This window comes from Canis lupus, chromosome 14 (assembly GCF_011100685.1).
Source record: "Canis lupus familiaris isolate Mischka breed German Shepherd chromosome 14, alternate assembly UU_Cfam_GSD_1.0, whole genome shotgun sequence".
In the NCBI taxonomy this organism is placed as follows: Eukaryota; Metazoa; Chordata; class Mammalia; order Carnivora; family Canidae; genus Canis; species Canis lupus.
Genome location: NC_049235.1, coordinates 38196214 through 38220435, shown reverse-complemented (window position 1 = coordinate 38220435; position 24222 = coordinate 38196214). Strand labels below are relative to the sequence as shown.

The following is a 24222-nucleotide window of genomic DNA, read 5'->3' as shown; positions in this document are numbered from 1 at the left end:
ATCTTGGGTTATAAGTTAGAGGCCCATTTGGGTGTAGAGAATACTTAAGAATAAAATCTTGGGAGAAAAAAGAAATTCCATCAAAACTTCAAGAAGAGCTACTTTGCGTTAAAAAACAAAAACAAAAACAGAAAAGATTTAAAGTATTCCAACTTTTATGCAGATTTCAAAACTCACTTATGTTAAACTCACTTATGAGCAAATAGGCAAATATCTTAAACAATATATAAGCAAACTGAATGTAACCAGGTTTTAAAAAATAACAGTGGCCAAAAAATAAAAAATAAAAAAATGGCCAAGTAGAGTTTATCCTAGTTATGTAAAAAATGATTTGACATTAAAAAATATATAATGTAGTTTATTATAAGAAAAAAATCCTATCATCTCAATGCTTTGAACACACTATATTAAATAAAATTCAAAACTGAATCCTAATGGAAAAGTCATACCATAGTAATAGAAGTCATTTTATACCAGAATCTATATGAAACATCATACTTAATAAAGAAATGGCAAAAGCTTTACCATTAAAGTCAGAGACATGACCAGAACACCCACTAAGATCGCTACTTTTCAAAACTACATTGAAAGCTTTTTTTTATAGAGATTTATTTATTTATGGTGGGGGGAGAGGTAGAGGGAGGGAGGGAGAGAGAGAATCTCCATCAGATACCCCACTGAGTGCAGAGCCTGATGTAGTAGTGCTCAATCTCATGACCCTGAGATTATGACCTGAGCAGAAACCAAGTTGTATGCTTAACCGACTAAGCTACCAAGTGCCTCTATACTGAAAGTTTTGATCAAACTCTAAAAAAAAGATGAATGTTAAAAATATATTAATTAATTAATTAATAATATATTAAGCCAAAGATATAACTAGCTACTTGGAAAAGTCTCATGGAATCAGCTGAAAAATTTAAGTTAGTTTAAAGTTAGTTAAAGTTGGCTAAGGGACTAGATATAGGAGCAATAAACAAAAAAAGAAAATTTTCTAAATAATAGCTATAATCAATTAGAAAACATCAACAAGATCTACGAGTAAGAAATAATGCTAAAATAAAAGTGTTCATCCAGATAGATATAAGAAAAACGAATAAAGAATATTTAAAATAAATAAATGAAGAGACTATGTTCTGGGATAGGAAGAGTCAATACTATAAAAATCTCAATTCTCTCTAAGTTATTCTTTAAAAAAAATGAGTAAATCCTAATAGAAATCCCAACAGGAGTTTTTGTAAAAGCTATTCTGAAATTTATTTGAAAGAGAAAATGGGTAAAACTAGCCAATAATTTTAGGAAAAAAAAAGCACAAATATAAATGAGGTACCTGTGTTATCAAGGATAAAAACAGTATAAACAGTATAAATTAAAATCATGCAGTCATGGCATGGCAACAGACAAATCTTGAAAGAGGTTAAAGCTAACCACGTTAATATATGTTAAAAGTGACATTTCAAATCTGTGTCAGGAGGGTTCAGTTAAATATGGTGAATGACTACCTGAGTTTATATTTTTTCCCTTCAGAGCCTCTATTAAAACAGTAGCAAAGTATTAATGAAAGTAAAGCCCCACAAAAATAAACAGGAAAAAAATGGGCAAAAAAATAGCAAAAATATTTGGAACAGTAGGAAAAGTAATTTATAGCAAAGGTAGATTCTGCCTCCTAATTTGTGGAATCCAACAATTTCATTCCATCACTCACTGAGGAGTCTTAGCTATCATTTCTATGCCAGACTACCACAATAGCCTCATGTACATGTGTGTGAGTAACTGAAATGTAGATTTTATGACGCATAAGCCACCTTAGAACATTGCTAGATTCAATATACACCACTCTTTATAGCTTTAGTTATACCAATCTAATCCCTGTCCTGATGCAAAGCTCCCCCTCCACTTACCACCAGATATGCGCAACCACTTTGTGTCCCTAATTCATACTCATCCTTCAGGAACAGAATTTCTATGTCCCTGGTTGCCCTGATTAGGACAAATTCTCCTAATATATATTTTCATGATATTCTATACATTGTGACTCCGATAGACCTATAATTATTTTGGTATTTATTTAATGTATAATTTCTAAACTCTAAGTTTGACAAGCATAGAAATTATATTTGTCTTGTCGAAACCTATATTCCCAGAAACCAGCCCACAATCTGGTACACATCCTAGGTTCTTCATAATACAGTTTTAGTCACAAAAATGTAACATTTTTCTCATTAAAATCAAGAACAGTTTTAAATTATATATTATTTATCAACAAAACATCTGCACAATACTTGGAATTGGCAAAATGTGGTGTAGTTTATAAAGCCTTAATCTTAAAGCTATCAACTTTCCACGAATTCTATGTCATAAAGATATAAAGATAGAAGTAGTTTCAACGCTTAGTCTATTAAAATGGCTTTTTCAGTAATTCTCCTTATATATAAATATGTTTCTAACTTTCTATACTATAATTCAGCATATAAGGCAAATATAATAAAATAAATGGCATTTACCTACCTATATTGTTCCAAATGCTCTTTAGAATTATTTTATGTAAGGATTTCTACCCAGTTTTAGAACTATAACTAATTAAATGAGCTATTCTTAATAAATTAGGCCTAGAGCCTATTTTAATATAAAAAATCCTTGGTGACCACATTTGGTGGTATATTCATTCCTATTTGACTCAACAAACTAGATTTCTCATCGAAAATATAAGTCAAATTTTCATAACATGTTAAAATTTATTTCTGTTATTTCACTAGAACCATGCTGGATAATTTATAGAATTCTTTAAATGAAAAATGAAATCTCTTTCTATGTGCTTTTAGAAAGATTTAAGCATAATTTTAAAGTCATTTGGACTATTTCTTAGATAATTGCAACAAAGCAGCAAAATTCTTCTTAAAAATGTATTTCCAAGAAATAAAAAATCTACTGAAATTTGGATCAAGTTTCTTTAAAATTTAAATTATGACACAACTGGGGCACCTGAGTGGTTCAGTTGGTTAAGCACCTGCCTTTGGCTCAGATCATGATCCCAGGGTCCTGGGATAGAGCCCTACATTGGAGTTCCCTGCTCAGCAGGCAGTATGCTTCTCCCTCTTGCCTGCAGCTCTCCCTGCTTGTGCTCTCTCTCTCTCTCTCTCTCTCTAATAAGCTTGTTTTCCTTATATTGTCAATACCTTAGCTCTCAAGCTAATATATTGAAATTCTAATTTAGTTATAGTTATGCTAAATCAAAGAAAACTGAATGTGCTCAGCTAATTTAATCCACATTAGCTGAGGGCTTACAGGTGAGGCATGATGTTATGTTACACAATTGAAGAGACTAGAGACATACTCGTCAAAAACTCAAACTAGTAGACCAAAATCTGTAAATGTGTATAAAACCAGATGATAAGAACACTACGAAGGAACTATAGTCAGGTGATAAGCTTAGTGGTTAAGAGCCTGGATTTACCACTTAACAAGTCCTAAAAAGCTGAGTAAGTGACCTAACATCCCCAAGTCAGCTTCTTTCACCTGTTAAATGGAGAATGACAGTATCTCACAAGGTTGTTGCTGCTAAATAATACATGGAAAACTCCTACAACAATACCTCCTAGTGCATTATTAACATTGAGAGAGTACAGGAAAGCAATAAAATGTTAACTCTTTGATGGTGGTCACAGGATAAGATGGGAAACCAGGTAGATACCAGAGGAAGCATTCTAGTGGAAATGACCAAAGTGAGTTGATCCTACTCAAAATCTGGAATTTATGATATTTAATGATTTAAAACAAAATACAAAGTAGTAATTCCCAAAGTATTCATAGACAAAAATCTAAGCTTGGAGTCAACAAAGGTGCAGGTACAGTGGAGGGGCAGCCATACAGAGCAAATACAGAAACCCATATACAAGAGTATGCCTTTCTTTGCAAAGACAGTAGTGGGTAATCTGCATGGGAAGGGTTCCCAACACAGATGTTAGGAGTGTAGAGGCCAAAGTAAATCTGGTTCTTCATGTCAAAAATTAAAGGAGAAGGGATGGAGGAAAGGCTACTATACAGGAGACAGTACACTAATATACAGTGTTTCTCAAACAGGATGCTATTAGCATTTGGGGAACAAAAATTCCTTTTGGTCCAGAACTGTTCTCCAAATCTATAGTGCTCTAAAGTTATTATGAGAACCGAAAATTCCCACTACCACATTTCCTAACATTTCTATGGATGATAATCTTCTCCCCTTCTGTTCTTCCAACAGAAAGGCTTGCACTAATATGTTGTATCTCCAGGATAAATTCTTCTTTCTCAATTTGGCTTGCTCACCTGCTCTATGCCTATAAATCCAGAGGAGAAGTCTGTCTGAGGACAGGCTTACCTCTTAGCCCCTACTCAAGCCTTCTTATTTCATAGAGAGTCGGGGCAGAGCCAGGGGTCAGCCTATATACTAGAAAGGAAATCCTCATTAGGTACATACTCTGAATTAATCAACCAACCATATATTTGATTAATCAATCAATCATATATTTATGACTGAGCCCCATGTCAGGCTTCATGATCAGCACAGGGTCTGCTTGTTCCTCTCTCCCTCTGCTCCTCCCCCTTCTCTGTCTCTCAGATAAATAAGAAATCTTTTTAAAAATATATTATCAAATTTAGAAAAATCAAACAGTAAACTAAATGGTAAGACTGATGAGGCCAAAACTGCAAATCCAGAAAATCAAGTCAAGGTGAACTCCTAAATGTAGAACAAAGATGAAAACATGGAAAACACAGGAAAAAAAAACACAAGCAAGTCCAATAGTATCTATCAGGAGTTTCATAAGATCAGAGACAAGGATGAAGAGGAAATAGCTGTCAAGTAATAGAAGAAAATGTCCCTGAGTTTAAATGACATACAAAACTTCTGAATGAATTGCTTTCCAAGTATAGAGCAGACTGAATGAAAAAGACCCAAATCTGGACACATCTAAGTGAAATTCGAAAATGTCAAGGATTAAAAGGGGGGTAAGTGGACATTTCCAGAAAGAAATGTTATGTAAAAGGAACAATAATCAAGATTCCATGACATTTATTACTGGTAATATTGAATACCAAAGGATAATGGAGTAAAAATGTCAAAAGTTTTGATGAAAAAAAAGTTTTAAAAAAATTACAGTATTTTTTAAAAGCCATTACACATTCACACATATATACATACAAAAATGTGTGTATATACATACATGGTAAAAGAAAGTTTAACTATATTTCCAGTTTTTAATTTGTTTTAACTAAACTCTACCTTCAGTGTGAGACTTGAACTCATGATCCCAAGATCAAGAGTAGCATGCTCTACTAAATGAGCCAGCTAGGCACACAAAAGAAAGTTTAACTACATTGAAATATTTAATAAACACAAAAAATAATCTCCTCCTGCAAAGAGATTTCCTTTCTAGCCTTCCAGACAAAATATATGCTGTATTTAAATATATCATTTTCTATCTATATGAATGTGATTGTTTTATTAATATCTTAGTGATCTTTCCATATGGAGTTCATTCTTTTCAATATATCTAGTAGTTCCCTATATGGATGCATCAAAATTTATTTAGTCTGTCCTCTTCTGAAAGATACGCAGGTACTTCCATTTTTTGCAGTTATAATTAGTGTTCAAATTAGTATTTATATATCTATATTTACACACAACGTAGGTACCATAAATGAGTAAATACTAAAAGTAGAATTGCTACATCAGAAGATACATGAAACTGTTCTTTAAACAGGTTCTATCAATCACATTTCCATCAAGAGGTCTTCATTTCATTATTTGTTATAATGAATTGCCTCATAAAGATATCAATGTAAATGCTGAGAACACATGCAGCAAAAGGAGTGGCCATAAACAAAATTAAATTCTGAATTTTGCTCTCACTTTTTTCCAACATGCCATCACAAAAAAATCTAACTACACATTTATTTCCTTATCTGTAAAATATAAATAGCATTGATACAACTCATAAAGTTATACAACAAAATTAAATGACCCACCTGCTAAAAACATGTAAATGCTAAATATTCTGTTTTAGCTAATATTCCGCAACTCAATCTCATCTCTCATTGTGACTGTTGCTAATTATTCAAAGTATCAATGAAAAACAAATCTCAATAATAGCAATATAATTTTTCTTACCTTGAAGAGTCTTTAAAAAAATTAAAATAGTTGAGGGCTTTTTCCTAATTTTATCATTTTAACCAACCACTTTGCATCTTGTTATCTTCTGATAAGTTTTAATTCAGAAAGGAAAATGAACTATCATTTGTAATGGACTTGTCGATATTCCTATTATAAATTGTGTCTTACAAAAAGAAAAGTGTCTTACAAAAGCGGCTAGGATACCTTTCTGGCTTAGAAACAATTTCTTAGAAACTTACTTGGAAACAATTTTTCTTTCTCCAAGTTCCTATTTAAATTCCAGCTAGTTAATATGCAGTGTAACATTGGTTTCTGGTGTAGAACTTAGTGATTCATCACTTCTATACAACACCCAGTGCTCATCACAAGTGCCCTCGTTAATTCCTATCACCTATTTCAACCCATCCCCTGGCTCCCCACTAGTAACCAGAGTTTGTTCTCTAGGTAAGAGTCTGTTTCTTGGTTTGCCTTCCCTCCCCACCATGTTCGTTTGTTTCTTCAATTCCAATAAGTGAGCTACTATGGTATTTGTCTTTTGCTCACTGACTTACCTCGCTTAGTGTAATACTCTAGCTCCATCTAACCTTGTGGCTAGACACAATTTCCTCTTATGAGCAATGCGTTAAGAAAGAAGTCCTCTCCAAAAACAAAAACCAGAAAAAGGTAGAATCTGGGGAATATTTTTACTAAATAAAGAATTCTGGACTGGTATCTCCCTTCCCCACCACAATGCTTAAAACTGTTTTTACTTCCTTCTAGCCTTTATGGTCTCTGATGAGAAATTCAAATTCATTTAAAGAGTTCCTCTCCTCCATTACTCTATTAGGGGTTTTTGCTTTCAGTTGTTTTTTTTTTTTTGTCTTATTTTCAGTAGTTTAATTATAATGTGACTAGAAATGGATTTCATTTGGTTTATCCTGTTTGAGGTTTGCTGAATCTCCTGACTCTACAGGTTTATGCCTTTTACCAAATTTGGGAAGTTTTCAGAAACAACTCAAATATTTTTTTCTGCATTGTATTCTTTCTTCTTTTTTTGCTGAGTGTCTGATGAATCAAAATGCCAGACCTTCTGGTATTATCCCATAGGTCCCTGAAGCTCTGCAAATTATTTTATTCAATGTTTTTTTTTTCTCTCTGTTGTTCAGTTTGAATAAATTTCTGTTGATCTCTAAGTTCATGGATTCTTTGTCACCTCCATTCTGCTACTGTACTTGTCCAATGAGGTTTTTGTTACTGTATTTTTCAGTTCAAATTTTCAATTTGGTTTTTCTTTTTGTATATCTTTACTGAGACATTCTTTATTTCATTCATTTCAAAAGCTCACCCTTACCTGTTGTGGTGCATTTATAATAGCTTTTTAAAATCTTTCTCAGATTATTCCCACATCTGTGTATCTCAGTGTTTTGTCTCTTGACTATCTCTGCCTATGTGGAGTTGACATTTTCCTAGTTCTCCAGGTGATAAGTAATCTTGGAATGTATGCTTTACATTTTTAATATTGTATTTTGAGACTGTCCTGTTGAAATCTATGGAGAGTGCTAATATTTTTGTGGTAGGAAGCAATTAATTCAGTTGAGTGTAGGCCTCAAATTCTGACTTTCTGAGGTACTGCTGCCATTTCAGTTTAGTCTTCCATGATTATTTGCACCCTTGGTTTGTGAATTTAAGTTTTCATTTCTCTCCAGTATATTCCTAGGAGTGAGACTGCTGGTTGACATAAGTATACACTTAACTTCATCAGAAACTACTAAATGCTTGAAAACTTTCACAATGTTATTTGGATCTGTCCCACATATGCACCACCTACTAGCCAGTCTGGGATTTAGGTGGTGGTCTATCAGCATTTCAGTACTCAACATCTGTATGGCATACTCTTTAGGGTCAGATCCACATACACACAGCTTAAGGGCAAGTCCAGGAGTGCACAAACAACTTTAAGGAATCTCTTTCCAGACCTACTCCCTTTCTATACATTTGTCGGGTACTTCTAATTCTCTAGGATGCTCTTTACAATGCTCTGGCCAGAAATCATTGGCTCTGTTTAACCCGCTCTGCCACAGATTTCCTACAACCAAAATCCTTCAATGGAAGAGGAATGTACCCTCCGTTGGGAGTTAGTGTCCTCCTGGCTGTTACAGATGCTTCAACACTGTTGCCAAAGGATTTCCTGGGAGTTGGGATGCGAGAGAACTCAGAATAAGAAAAAGAAGAGAGATTTCTGCACTCTAATGAGTATCCTGTTCTTTAAACCAGAAGTAGGTTTCTGAAGTTCTCTCTGTTCATTCTGATGCCAACCTTTGGGTTTGGGATAGTTGGTAGGAGATACCAAGGAGGAAAAAAGTAAACTCACCATTGATTCAGCAGTATTTAAGTTTCTGGTTGTCTTCTCTAACCTGCCTGCTACTATTGACTTTTTAGTCCACAAATAGCCACTCCTTTATTCACGCCAATTTTTACAGCTGCATTCACTATGAGAGATGGTGTAGTACATTTACTCCTCCTTACTGGAACCCTTAGTAAGTTATATTTTCCACCAAATTTGGGTTGGTTTGGTGCCATTACTTCTTCAAATATTTTTTCTGTCCCCTTTTCTCCTTCCTGTGTGGAACTTGTATTACATGTATGTTGAAATGCTGGACATTGTCCCTAAGGTCTCTGAGGTTCTATTTACTTAATACCTTCTTTCTCTCTCTTTGGATTGAATATTTTAAAATTTATTTTCATATTTTCTCTGCCACCTCAAATCTGCTGTTGAGCTTGTTCAATAAATTTTTTAATTCTAACTACTGTACTTTTCAAATATAAATACCTATTTTGTTCTTCTTTGTTTCTCTGTTGGGATTCTTTATTTGTTGAGTATTATTAACATACTGCCCTTTAATTTTCTGTTTAAAACAACCAATTTGAAGTTTTTGTTAAATCCAACATCAAGTTCAGAGTCCATTTCCATTGACTGTTTTTCCTGATTACGGGTCATCATTTCCTGGCTTTTCTTTTTCTTCTTCCCTTTCCTTCTTTTTCCAAGTCCAGTAGTTTCTGCTTGAAAACTGAATCTTTAATATAGTAACATTCATTTTATTTTTCAGCATCGTTGGGTCTTTTTTAGTAATTCATCTGGATTTAAACTACAGAATCTGCTCCCCCTCCCCCATGGTTTGCAGTTAGGACATACATGTTCAGTTTTTTAATTCTTATTTTTATATTTTAGACTGGTTTTCTAAGGGTTGTGTCTATGTCTGTATAGCTTAATAGTTAGCCAATGACTTGGGCATAGGTTATGCTCAAACATCTCAAGTCTAAGATTTTCACCATCTGCCATTTGATTTGTGTATAGAATGGGGAATGGATTCAAACTTACAGCGAGTTCCCTCATCTCCCTTGCTTTGAACTTTTTGCCAGGCTCCCTTAGGTCTCCTCTCCACATAGGTAGTTTCCCAGGCAACCAGAGCTGTGTGGAGAGCTTATCTCAGTACTTCTCTGGCTCTCTTGTTTCTAGGATTTCTCTTTGAAATTTCTACTGGTCCAATGCTCACCCCAAACCCAGGTCTACAACCTTGAGCTAGAAAGGCAGCAGGTCTTCTCTATTTCTAACCAAATCTACCACTTTTTACCAGCAAAGTCATAGGTTTTTATGTCCATTCTCACTCTCCCATTCCCTGAATCACAACACTTCTCTATTCTTTCAGCAAAGCTACTACTTTTCTTTCTGTCCCAACCTGGGAAAGCTTTAGTTCTCACCAATTGAGGGGACAGGGGAGTACTGGGAAGAGCCCAGGCATGAAGGCCACCCAACTTACACTGTTCTCACCTAAGAGCTGTGCAAGATCAATTCTTTAACTGCCTTTGGTCAATTTCCAGTACCCCTAAATGGCTGTTTTTCATGATTGTGTCGTTTTATATTTACTTTTTGCAAAGGAGAATTGCCAGTCTCTTCCTGCCCCTACTACCAGAATTCAAATAATGTTTTTTATAAAAGATTTTCAAGGTTTTAAGTATACAAAACCTTCATCATCACAAATTATCAATTGAAAAGATCATCGTAATTGGTAATACTGCCTCTAAAGAGGCAATTTTTTAAGATGCTCATTGTGAAGAAAGGAAGGAAGAAAAAAGAAACAAACTTCAATGTTCCTTAGAAGGGGAGTCACTAAATATTCATCCTATGAATGATCTGCAACAGTAAAAGAACATGGTTTTACTTGTACTAACATGAAAATGCTCTCCAAAACATAAAACAAAGTGTAACAGGTATCACCCCTAGCGAAGGAGCAGAGATTGAAAGAAGGGTTAGTTAAAAAGCTCCTGGCTCTATCTGGTAATTGTTACAAAATTAATATACTTACATATATCTGTGTAACAAAACAATAACTTAAATGGGTTTTTTTCAGCTAGAATTAATTGTATATTTGGAAAAGTCATTATCATAGGGGTCCTAGAGCTTTTAATACAGACCCATAGGGATTAAAGAAAACCACTTTACCTAATAAAATTAAGTACTATTATCTATAAGATTTTATTACGCAAAAATGCTTAGCCTCATTCCTCAAGTCATGAATCTGCCAAAAATAATCTTCTTATAGAGAAAACTTCATCCCTTAAATATCCTATGCCTTATGTATTAGTTTGTACTTTTTATCATGGATTTTTTTCCTAGTAAGCCATTGCAGTCTATGTCACACTAACTAATGCCTTTTAATAAGTTTCACAGGCACCCTTTAAGTAACACGGCTTCTTTAATGCCTATAATTAAGAATTACAGTTAATAAAACTCATTAACAATTACTCTTAATTCTTTAAATTTTCATCTTACAAATCACATTATTTTCCCCCAAACATTTTTACTCTAATCACAACCTTTATAGATTTCAAAGAGGAGCCTTCAAGACAGGATGGGGTGTAAATGAAAACAACTTACATTTCACTTTTAGTCACACACACATTGTAGTTCCCACATGTAGCTCCTGGGTATTTGGTTTGAGATTACTAAGAATTAAGTTATATATATATATTGATTCTTGATAAATATTTATCAGGTCAGAGGACTTCTCTTATTCACCTATATTACTCTCAAAATTGTGAAATGGTAAAACAATCTTTTGTATTAATACTAAATGACTTAGGAAGAATTTCTTACTATTGTTGCTTTAAGGACCCCTTTTATAAGATTTCTCTTAGACTTTTCTGCTAATATAATCAGCCACCTACACCTGCTAATTTAAACAAAAGTGATCAAGTGGTATTGATAGTACAAGTCTTTTGATTGGGGCATTTATCCCATTTACATTCAGTGTAACTACTGAAAGATATTAATTTAGTGCCATTCTATTACCTGTCAAGTAACTGTTGCTATATATTGTCTCTGTTCCTTTCTGGACTATGTTACTTTTTGGGCTCTTCACTTAAGGGATTTATTTCTTGTAGGGCTGGTTTGGTGATCAAAAATTCTTTTAGTTTCTGTTTGTCTTGGAAGCTTTTTATCTCTCCTCCTATTCTGAATGACAGCCTTGCTGGATAAAGTATTCTTGGCTGCATATTTTTCTCATTTAGCACCCCGATTATATCTTGCCAGTCCATTCTGGCCTGCCAGGTCTCTAGACAGGTCTGCTACCAGTCTAATGTTTCTACCCTTGTAGGTTATGGACCTCTCGTCCTGAGCTGCTTTTAGGATTTTCTCTTTGTCTCTGAGATTTTCAAGTCTCACTATTATATGTCTGGGTGTTGACCTATTTTTATTGATTTTGAGGGCGGGGGGAGGTTCTCTGTGTCTCCTGGAGTTGGATGCCTGTTTCCTTCCCCAGATTAGGGAAGTTCTCAGCTACAATTTGTCTAATATACCTCCTTCCCCTCCCTCTTTCTTCTTTTTCTGGGATCCCAATTATTCTAATACTGTTTTCGGTTTATGGTATCACTTATCTCTAAAATTCTCCTCTCACGATCCAGTAGTTCATCTCTTTTTTTCTCAGCTTCTGTGTTCTCCATCATTTTGTCCTCTATGTTACTCCTTATTTGGCCTCATCATAGCAGTTGAGCCTCCATTTTTTACTGCATCTCATTAATAGCCTTTTTGATTTCAACTTGATTTTAGTTTTTATTTCTCCAGGAAAGGATTCTCTAGTGTCTTCTATGCTTTTCTTAAGCCCAGCTAATATTTTTATAAGCATGATTCTGAACTCTAGTTCTGACATCTCACTTATGTCCATACTGGTTAGGTCCCTGGCACTCTTGTTCTCATTTTTCAGGAGACTTTTTGCATCTTGTCATTTTGCCCCAAGAAGAAAAGATGAGAGAACAAAATACTAAAATGGCAACAAGAACCCCAAAGAAATATACATTAAACAAATCAGAAAAAACTTGAAACTGAAAAATACAGAAAATATACTCAGATAGGCAAACAGAACAATACACTGGGTCTTATGTGTATTTTGGTCCATTTATTAGAAAACTAGATCCCAAAATTGTAACAAAAGAAAAACTTGTATGTGCATAAAAAATTAAATACAATGAAAGGATAGAATGTAACCGTAAAAATGAAAAATAAGAAATAAAAAAGGAATATAAACAGGTGAATAGTACCGAGCAATACACTATTTCCGGAGTGTATTTTGGTCAGTTTGTTAGAAGAAACTACATCTCAAAGTTGTAAAGAAAGAAAAACATGCATATACAAAAATAAAATTAAACACATTGATAGGATAGAATGTGTAAAGATGAAAATGTAAAAAAGATGAAAAAAAAAACAAAAAAAAAGACTAAAGTGAATATGATCAAACAGGTGAAGAGAACAGAGCCATAGACTAAATCCTGGGTGTATTTTGGTCCGTGGGAAGAAACTGCTCCCAAAATTGTAAAGAAAGAAAAACTTATATAAATACAAAAATAAATACAATGAAAGGACAGAATGTAACTGCTAAAAATGAAAAAGATTTTTTTTAAAAAGAGTTGAAAAATAAGAAATTGATTGAAAAAGGAAAGAGAGGCACAAAAACAGATGTATAGATCAATGGAACAGAAAACCCAGAAATGGGTACTCAACTCTATGGTCAACTAATATTTGACAAAGCAGGAAAGAATATCCACTGGAAAAAGGACAGTTTCTTCAACAAATGGTGTTGGGAAAATTGGACAGCCACGTGAAGAATGAAACTGACCATTCTCTTACACCATACACAAAGATAAACTCAAAACGGTTGACATATCTAAATTTAAGGCAAGAATCCATCAAAATCCTTGAGAAGAACACAGGCAACAACCTTTTTGAACTTGGTCACAGCAACCTCTTGCAAGATACATCTATGAAGACAAGGAAAACAAAAGCAAAAATTGACTATTGGTACTTAATCAAGACAAAAAGCTTCTGCACACAAAAGAAACAGTCAACAAAACCAAAAGACAACCTACAGAATGGGAGAAGATATTTGCAAATGACATATCAGATAAAGGGCTAGGATTCAAAATCTATAAAGAATTTATCAAACTCAACACCCAAGAAACAATCCAATCATGAAATGGGAAGATATGAACAGACATTTCTCCAAAGACATACACATGGCCAACAAGCACATGAAAAAAATCCTCCATATCACTTGCCAGCAGGGTAATACAAATCGAAACCACAATGAGATACCACCTCACACCAGTGAGAATGGTGAAAATTAAGAAGACAGGAAAAAACAAATGTTGGAGAGGATGTGGAGAAAGGGGAAGCCTTTAGCACTGTTGGTGGGAATGCAAACTGGTACAACCACTCTGGAAAACAGTATGGAGGTTCCTCAAGAAGTTAATAATAGAGCTACCCTATGATACAGCAATTGCACTATTGGATATTTACCCCAAAGATACCGATGTAGTAAAATGTCGGGACACCTACATCCCAACATTCATAGCAGCAATGTCCACAATAGCCAAACTGTGGAAGGGGCCATGATGTCCTTCGACCGATGAATGGATAAAAAAAGATGTGGTCTATATATACAATGGAATATTAGCCATCAGAAAAGACGAATACCCACCATTTGCTTTGACGTGGATGGAACTGGAGGATATTATGCTGAGTGAAAGAAGTCAATCAGAGAAGGACAATCAGCACATGGTTTCACTCATACATGGAATATAAGAAATAATGGAAGGGATTGTAAGGGAAAGGAGGGGAACTGAGTGGGAAAAATTAGAGAGGGAGACAAACCATGAGAGACTCCTAATTCTGGGAAACAAAAGGTTGTGGAAGGGGAGGTGGTTGGGGATACAGGGTGACTGGGTGACAGGCACTGAGGAGGGCACTTTGATGGGATGAGCACTGGGTGTTATACTATATGTTGGCAAATCCTGCAGACTCCTATAGCGTGCTCCTATGCCACTCCTCCCAGGGGATGAAAGGAGGGTCTTGCCAGTTCTAAAATTTGTTGGGCCACCAACTATGCCTTGGTTTGTGGTTTATGGTAACCCCAAACTGAGAGCACACTCTTGGGCTCTGCAGTCAGTATCCCTGTTCCAATGCCCAGGAACTCTGGGTACTCAGGCATCCTGGATCTTCCTATGACCCCAAGGATCCTGAGACCCAGGATTCCGCCTCCACTTCACTGCCTGAGCACCTTTCAGGCAGGGACCCTGACCAGAGCAGACTTCTAAAAGTTCTGATTTTGTGCTCCACTGCTATATCACTTTCCAGTAGCTGGCTTTTTTTTGGGGGGGAGGAGGGGAGTTCTTCCCCCAACAGTTTATCTTCCTATATATCATCTCAGATTTACTTCTCTTCACCTCCTACCTTGCAGAAAGTGGTCGCTTTACTCTATTTGTAGAGTTGCAGCTATTGTTTTCTTAAATCTCCAGTTGAGTTCATAGCTGTTCAGAATGATCTAATTGCTATCTAGCTGAGTTCCTGGGACCAGATGCAACTAAGGTCTCCTACTCCTTGGCCATCTTGGACTCTGTCCTTGGTAGTAGAAGTCTTAAAAACAGGTATTCTTTACAACTCCACCACCATTGAATCTTGCTTGAATACGACTGTAGTTATACACACTGTCTTATTTTCACTTTCTTTTTAGGTCAGTTGTCCATTGTCTCCCACCTACATTAGTCAATTCAATATTCATCTTTACATTTTTCCCTTAGTGAATCCCAAATATTGTTCTTAGTCATTACTTGAGTTCAACTAGTAACAACCTTATGTGTGGATTATTATCCTTTCTCACATCGTCTATCCCATTTTAGTCTTAAAATATGCTGTAAGCTGGATAGGATAGGTATTATTTCCATTTTATAGATGAAAAAAGGAAGCCCCAAAACTTTGAGACATGCTAGAAGGGGGTCAATAGGACGGAAAAAAAAAAAGAATTCAGCTCATCTGGCCCCAAACCATGCTCAACTCCTTTTGTTATAATCACAGATTATAAGCAGCATTTCTCATGCATAATCTAACAAAGCACTCTCAATATATTCCCTAAACAAAAAGGAAAATGTCCAAGACACTGAACGGATAGCAAATTAGGACATTCTGCAAGGAACTGACCATGAGCTAGGGATATGCTGAGTTTCTTCATTTGCGTATGAAGAAAAATCATGAAACAATCTAGTTTTGAGAGAGCACTGGGCATGAGAAAATACAGTTTCTAGTTTTAGTCTTACCACAGTACAGTGGGTCTTTATTATGACTTTAGCCCTGTAAAAAGTAATCACACAAATTTCCACAGGTCAACACAAGCCATCTCTCATCATTCCTACATTTGGACATACTAATGGAATCAGAAATACCCTCGAGAAACTAGGAAGCAGTTGCAAAGTTTGGTATAAAAGAAGAAAATGAGTTGCTAGTAATAACGTGCTCAGGGGCAGTCAGTGATTGAAATAAATGCTTGCAAGAATAGTAGATGACTGAAATAAAAGTAAGATTAATAATCAGAAATGGCCATTAAAAACTATTTGAAGTCAGAAGGGTCCAGTGATGCTAGATGTTATGATTAACACTGGGTTAAGATACTTCTCACCACTCTATTATCTATCTTCCTGGACTATGACAAATAGCTACCAAATCAAATCTATTTAATGAAAGAAAAGGAAGGATTAAATATAAAACCTTTCCTTTTTAAAAAGAAAACTACCTTTTTCCCCCTCTTATTTTTTGCTTACAGTAGTAATCTTTTAGGGTTAAAGGCAATTAACCAAGAGTACAAGAAATGCCAAAGGAAGAGTGATAATGGATACAGATTTTAATTATATTACTATACATTACATAATTCCAAAAAAAAGACTATTATAATGTTTAATAAATATAGCAAAAATCCAAAGGGAAAGCATGTAGTCATCATTTCTTTTCCCACTTCCCCAAATGTTTTTAAGTATCTGGTAAAATAAGGGGAAAGGAAGGTTTGTCAGCATTCACTAGGTGTATCATGTGTGCTTTCTATTTCTCTTTATTATAATCTCTCATAGAACAAGAGCACTCTCTTCTACATAGCCCAATATATTGCCTTGTATTCAACAGGTACTCAACAAACACTCAGCTAATGCTCTGAATTATTTTTCCTTCTGTCATCCAGCTTTCAGCCAAATTGGACATAAAATTTTATATAATCAACTGATAAATACAAAGTGAAATATAAAGTCACTTTGGAATTTCCTTGAGTTTCTAATAGCACCTATGTGTCAGAAGCCAATTTATTTCTCCTGTTAATACTCAAAAGATCTGGGCAGCCCAGGTGGCTCAGCAGGTTAGCTCCACCTTCAGCCAAGGGCCTGATCCTGGAGACCCGGGATCAAGTCCCACGTCAGGCTCCCTGCATGGAGCCTGCTTCTCCCTCTGCCTGTGTCTCTGCCCCGCCCCCCTCTCAGTCTCTCATGAATAAATAAATAAAATCCTAAAAAAAAAAATACTCAAAAGATCCAAAGAAAATTCCAAATTGAAGCAAAGCATGGATGGCTGTAATGACTCAGAGAAAAAAATCTTTTGGGAGGGAAAGCTGAAGGGTGCCCTTTATCAAAGATCCTTGTACCTAAAGCATAATTAAAAAATAAAAGTAAGAATGGTTTTCTAGGGGCAGCTGAGTGGCTCAGTCAGTTAAGTGCCTGACTCTTGATTTCAGCTCAGGTCTTGATATCAGAGTCCTGAGTTTAAGCATCACATTGGGCCCCAACTGGGCATGGAGACTACTTTAAAAAAAAAGTTTTCTAGCAGAAGCTTATCTCTTATCTCTGACAGGGACCAAATTTTTGGTGTGCTTGGATTTGACAAAATAAAGTGTCAAGTTTGAAAGAAAATTAAATAGAAATGCAAAATTAAAATGAAATATTTTTATTTGAGAGGACAATATCAATATTTCTAGATAAAAATAAATTGCGGGCAATCAGGGTGGCTCAGCGGTTTAGTGCCGCCTTCAGCCCAGGGCCTGATCCTGGAGACCTGGGATCAGGTCCCACGTCAGGCTCCCTGCATGGAGCCTGCTTCTCCCTCTGCCTGTGTCTCTGCCTATCTCTCTTTGTGTGTGTCTCTCATGAATAAATAAATAAAATCTTTAAATAAAATAAAAAATACAAAATAAATTGAACTCAATTAATTTTGTTCTCTCCTAATACCCCTCTAAAGTATAATAAAGATGTGTGTCTGTAATTTCATTTTAGTTTTAAAAGCATAAATTCACAAAGATAGGAAAAATGAGAGAAAGTGGACTTTGAAAGCTGTAAAACATGTGGGCAAAGGAGTAACTAAATTGAGCAAACCCAAAGAGACCAAACTCAAGAAGCTATGGAGAAAGTAAAAAATCATCCCATTTACACAACAAAATCTTCCAAAGGCTCAGAGTTCAGCAGCACAAAGAACTTGAGGTGAGCGAGGAGAGCTATAGAAAGGAGACTTAGATAGCAGTTGTTCAGTGTTCATTAGCTCATTTAGTAATAAACTGTAGCTGTCTTTCTCCATTCCTGGTTTTTATTTTCTTGGAGCTGTATTTATTTTCATATATACTACTTACATTTCACCCTCCTTATAGAGTAATTGCCTACCCCTTCCCCTGTAAATTACAGGACCAAAAACTAGAGGTTTATTTTCTGGAAAGACTAAGGTAAGAAGTGTCTGGTCAAAGGGCAATGAAATCATATGGAAAATGGAATTACTGAAAGATGAGACAACTCTGCCAGCTGCTTCTCCCTTCTGACTACCAGAAGACTTTAGTTGGTCTTAATCTTCCAGGAAGATGTCAAAAGTCTTCTCTAGAGAATATGACCAGCCTAATAGGAAAGACACAGATATCAAGTTCAGGTTTACCCCTAAACAATCCAGTCATAGAATGGCTACAGAGCTCCACATGCAAAAAAGAGCTTCACATTTTTAGTTTTCCACTCTTAACAATGAGCTAATAACCTTAGGATATTATATGCTGAGAATGCCTATAACATGAAAGATACAGACCAGAATAAACAATCAAACAGGTAAAATCTACTTGGAATAATGAAAGTATTCAGGAAAGAAAACAAGCATCATTAACATTCTCAGAGGAATAATACTGACAGATTCATGAAATCAGAATGAAGATTGCTCCAGGAGAGGAACATCAAGAGGAAACAAAAGAGCTCTTAGAAAATAAAAATCAAAAGTAGAAATAAAAAAATTCAGTGTAGAAAGCATGGACAATAAATTTGGGGAAATACCAAAAAAGTAGAAAAGCACAGAGGTAGGAAAAATAGAAAAGAATTACAAGACCTGATAGAAGACATCTAAGTAAGAGAAGTTATATAAGGGAGGAAAATGATAATACTTACTGCTTTTGATTCTGGAAAATATTAACTTGCTAGACTAAATGGTGAATAGAGCACCCAGTGAAATTGGTGAAAAGAAACTCATAGCATTACACATCACTGTGAGATTTCACATTAGGGACAAAAGAAAAAAAAAAAAAAAACAAACGCACGTCAAGAACCAGGAATCAAAGTGCTTTCGAACTTTTCAATAATGACATCTAAAGATAGGAGATGAAATGACACATTTAAAAACATTTCCATCCTAAAATTCTTTACCCTGCCAAAGTATTAATCAAGTGTGAGTATAGTTAAAACTTATTTTCAGACTTTCTTATAAGGTTTCACAAAATTAATCTACCACAAACACTTTTTCTCAGATTAAAAAAAAAAAAGTGCTGCCCTCTAAGCATGAAACAAGGACAAAAGAGAAAAAGTAAAGACATGAAGTACAGGAACTAGACCTAAACCAGGAGAAAGGCAAAAATGATTCTCAGAAAGATAGCAACAAGTGTATATCAGGTATGGAAAATAAGGAATCCATATTCAACAGGTCAGAAGCCTCCAGGACTGACATCTTCAAGAAAATGAAATTGATAAAACTTGAATTAACATACTGAAAGGTGATTTAGAAAACTAGCAGAGATTTGGGGACTGAATTATTGATAAGTAGTGTATATAGAAAACTTAGCAAATAATTATTAACTCCAAGAAAATAAAAATACAAGAATGGAGAAAGGTTGTTATAGTTTAATAATGGATCAGTTAACACGTAACTGATCTAATCGAAATTACCAATATAATTACGTTGGGAGAATTGAGGGATCAGAAGCGTGTATGATATATATATGATATATATACAGAGAGAGCAAGAGTAGAGTTGGAAAAAGAGCTAAATCCTCCTCTTCTATAATGTTTAACTGACAGATCAAGAATCAGCAACATAAGCACGACATTTACTGGTACAACTAAAAGGTTCAAAGTAGTAGCCTCTAGGGAGCAAGAAATAGAAATAAAGAGAATTAGGGAGCACTGACGGTCTTTTACTTATATGTGTACTAACAACTTCAATTTTTAAAAAGTATAAAAAATACATCTCTCATGTATAAAGAGTAATGCCAGTTTTTTGTTTTTTTTTTAAGATTTTATTTATTTATTCATGAGAGACACACACAGAGAGAGAGAGAGAGAGAGAGGCAGAGACACAGGCAGAGGGAGAAGCAGGCTCCATGCAGGAAGCCTGATGTGGGACTCGATCCCAGGACTCTGGAATCATGCCCTAACCAAAGGCAGACGCTCAACCACTGAGCCAGTCAGGTGAAGAGTAATGTCAGTTTGAATGAAGAAAAATCAGAGTTATAACCATTCTTTTAGAGTTAAAAACAAACAGGACTTTTTCTTTGAGGGTTAAAGCCTGAGGAAGACCAAGTTGTTCTTGGATGATATGCTTCATTAAATTCTTCTTTGTATACATTATGACATGAAATGTATTTTTAGGGAAACATTCCACTAATATATTAACAATAAAATAAATAAAACCAATATTTAAAAGCCTAAAAGAATATTTTCAATTTTCAAAATATATGTATATTCTCTACATTCATAGCGTAAGGATTTAATTTAAACAAAAGGAAACTTTAGTCAATCTTAACTCATCATAAAACTGCTTCTACTTACTGCCATGTTTATTGAGCGTCAAACAAATCATTTTCCTTAACTCATACCTACCAATTCCATTTTAACAAAAAACTGGGGCTTAAAAATTATTGACCTGTACTCAAATGCAATCTAGATTATAATATTATGCTAAAGCAAAATGACACATCTCTCTGTGCTAAGATATTTTACAAGCTACTAGAATTAGCTATCCATTTGCAACATTTTATTGTCTTACCACTCAGGCTGTTGTCCCTTTCTACTTACACCAGAACTTTAAAGCACTGGGCAAAACATTACATAAAAATATGCACAAGGCATTGCATTAAAAATAAGCACAAAAATCTATTTTTGGTGGTGAAAAAGAAGTGGGAAATATTCTCAAAGGTATAATGTCATTCAGTCATGCCCTCTGGGCAGGAATGCTCATGTGAGAAGATAGGGAGACAGAGGCCTCCCCACATAAGGAGTCCTTGCCATAGGAATGTCAAAATAGTCCAAATATTAGAAGACTTTGATTTTACATGTCCAAATGAAAATCCTGCATAGAAAAGCCTTGCTAATTATTTAACAAAGTTTCAGAGATTTAGAAAGTCCAAAAAGGTCCTACCTTGGTGAGAGCAGCAAATTATATCCTATCCAAAATGAAGAGATTATTTTGGGTTTTTTTTTTTTTTTTTTTTTTTTTTTTTTTTAGCCTCACATTTCTTATGTGGAAGACTTTCTGGTTATAAGAAACATAAAGAATATGCAATATATTCAAAGTGGTGAAAAAGTACTCCAAACAGATGAAATGACAATTGAACACTGGTTGGTACTACTTAAATCTTTATCTCATTGTAAATTTCCCTATGGCAAGACTAAACACTGTACACAACTGGATATCCTTAACAGCTTTCATTTCCAGAAGTTAAGGATTGAGCTGGATATCATGTTTTGAGAATATTGGTAACAAAATGAACTAAAAATACGGTAATTTGGTTTTTCACAAATTTTTAAAAGGTTACATAAAAATATGGTTTCAAAGATTGCAGGATGTTTTAACAAGTCCTTTTCTATAATGATAGTTTTCTGCTGTAACAGAACTTGTTCATATGCTTTGGTTTGATAAAATGGCATTAATGATGTACTTTACACTTAGGCTTAATGAAAAGAGTCACCCAGTGTCCTGGATAAAGCTTGTCAGCACTCATTTAAGCATAGGTAGCCCTAGACAAAATTGTCAGGGAACCAAGTTTGTCTTCCTTTCTGCTCACCTCTGATGTCCATAGCTCCCCTTCCTTCATTTCAGTGCCCTCCTATCTATTCTTTTCCCGGGGTTTTCAACATGTTCAAACTTCCCTGGTTCTCCAAAAATCAGCAAGGTCCCAATATTGCTGCACAATTCCATTACTTTGCCCCCTCATGAGTTCTCCCACATTCCCATTTCAAACATTCACTACACTGAATTACCAACAGAGGATTTTGTTAGAAGAGAAAGGAAAAAGAGGGTATCATTTATGATTTACTGAAATTCCCCTCCACTTCTAAAAATCAAATGTCAGTGCAGTTCCTTAGTTTTTTTCCAACCTCAGAAGAAAATAGACCCTGCTCCCCTACAAGGCTACAATGAATCAAGTCCTTCCTGCCTACTGTGGGACCATGAAACACAAATCATCTTACTCTCCTAAGTATTTTTCCTCATTTGATACTTCTACATTTTATAAATGTGTTAACATCTTCCTCATCCTTCAGTAATTTTTTTAATCACTATTTGAAACCCCACTTCCCTTCTCCCTAAATCACTGCCTTCTTTCCTTTTCCCTCCACACCAAAGCTTCTCTCAAGAGTAGTTCACTTCATCCTTTCCAACTCAGCTTCCCAACTCAGCTCAACTTTCTAGCTTCCCCTGCCATTGCTCAAACTTTGTAAATAAATTTAGGAATGACATGACTGATAAATTAGTTACATTATCTGTTCTTAACCTGCCTGAGGAGAGACCATCACTGCTACTGACATGCTTCAGGTTTTCATTCTTTTCTTGAGTGATCTCATTCACTTCTAGAGCTTTAACTAGTTTCTTTTTTTTTTCTTCTTTAACTAGTTTCTATATGAATATCATTTTGAAATTTTAGTGACTGCACTCACCTTTCTCTGACTGCCTTCTTAACATACTTCCCCAGGAAAGTCCTAAAGATGGTGCTTTTAATTTACCATTTTTAAAACTACTCACTCACCTGGGCCTACTCCTCTTACTATAAAGTCTACCTATTATGACATCACCTTCCACCCATTCTCCAAAGCTTAAGATCTCAGAATCATCTGATATTCTTTATTCTCCCTAACTTGCAAACATTTATATTTTTTTTCAAATACTTTCACTCTGTTTCATTAAAGTCTCAATTTCATCCTCTTCAAAATTTCCACTCTCAGACCTTTGATTTACAGTTTTTATCTTCTTTTGTATAGACTATTTTAAAATTCTCTTAACTAGACTACCAATCCCTAATCTTTCCCCACCCTAGTCCCTGCTCTATCCCATGACTGGAAGTATCCTCATTAAGGCACCAAACTCATCCACAGAAAAGCTAGATCTACAGAGATCCTTTTTTAAACAGCTCAAGTAATAGTAGTATCCTTAATTTACTCTCACAGTGTAGTAAGCCCTGCTTTGAATATTTTTATTGACCTCACCACTAATTAACAAAGCAGGTCAAAGCTTTGCTACTTTAAGAAAATATGTAGTGTTATAACTAAATCAAATTGTCTGGAAGTGTTTTTACATAACTAATAAACACAAACAGCCTGAAATATTACTACAGGATCACTGCCAGATCTTATTAAATATGAAAATTTGAATCTTATTTAGTATCTCAAAACTAGGTTATTTTAGAGCAATAAATTTCACTGAGTTTTTTTCAAGATAACATTTTATATATGTACTTACAAAAATACCCAGAATTCATAACAGATCCAGTGATGCAGTGGTTTTTAAATTCAGCCATGATGGAGGTGATTGAAAAAAAAATAATCTTAAGTAGCTGACTCAAAACCTGACCTTCTCACAGCTGCACTTGGCATCATTTTTATTAAGCCACCATCACCTCTTGCTTATTTACTTCAGCAGGCACTCAACTATCACTTATTTCTACTCTAGTTCTCGACAATATTCTCCAGAATGGTTACAGATATCATTTTAAAAAATAAAAAATACTTTGTTACTCTCCAGTGGCTTCCTGTTGCACTTAGAAAATGTCCCAAACCTGACCATGGCCTATACCAGCCTTCATGACTTGGCACTGTGTGCCCTGCTAAGTTCACCCTCAACAATTTCTCCCCCATCTGCTCATCTCCAGTTGCATGGCCTGCCTTCCCCACTTCAAACGTGCTGAATTAATTTCCCATTTCTCATCTTTACCATCGTCCGTTCTCTCTGCTTGAAATGATCTTCCCAGATATCCAACATAGATCCTTTTTCTCTCGTTTGTCTTAATATGTTACCTCCCCAGAAGCTAAACCTAAACATTCAATCCAACTGCTGCACAATTCCATTACTTTGGAATGTGTAGTGTGCCTCTCCCACACACACTCTTAGCCACTTTCCCTCCTACTAGGTTTGTTTTCACCAGAGTGCTTATTTGAAGTAACTTTGATTGTTACCTGTCTTCCCTTCACTTAAAAAAAAAAAAAAATCACTCATTGTTTTATCTCCTCTG

General features: G+C 35.1%; 1 protein-coding gene across 6 annotated transcripts in view; it reads right to left on the bottom strand.

Moving 5' to 3' along the window:
* The window catches only part of MPP6 (membrane palmitoylated protein 6), a 111265-nt gene that overhangs the window by 70939 nt on the left and 16104 nt on the right, over positions 1-24222 (bottom strand). For 2 of the 6 annotated variants that reach the window (XM_038557127.1, XM_038557132.1), the window contains exon 1: positions 22655-22785. The exons of 3 other annotated variants lie outside the window; for them this stretch is intronic. In XM_038557127.1, the coding sequence (XP_038413055.1) occupies positions 22655-22679 (25 nt within the window). In that variant the 5' untranslated portion in view covers positions 22680-22785. Of the gene's footprint in view, positions 1-22654; positions 22797-24222 lie in introns of those variants that run through there. One more of the 6 variants, XM_038557128.1, reaches the window with a different exon arrangement.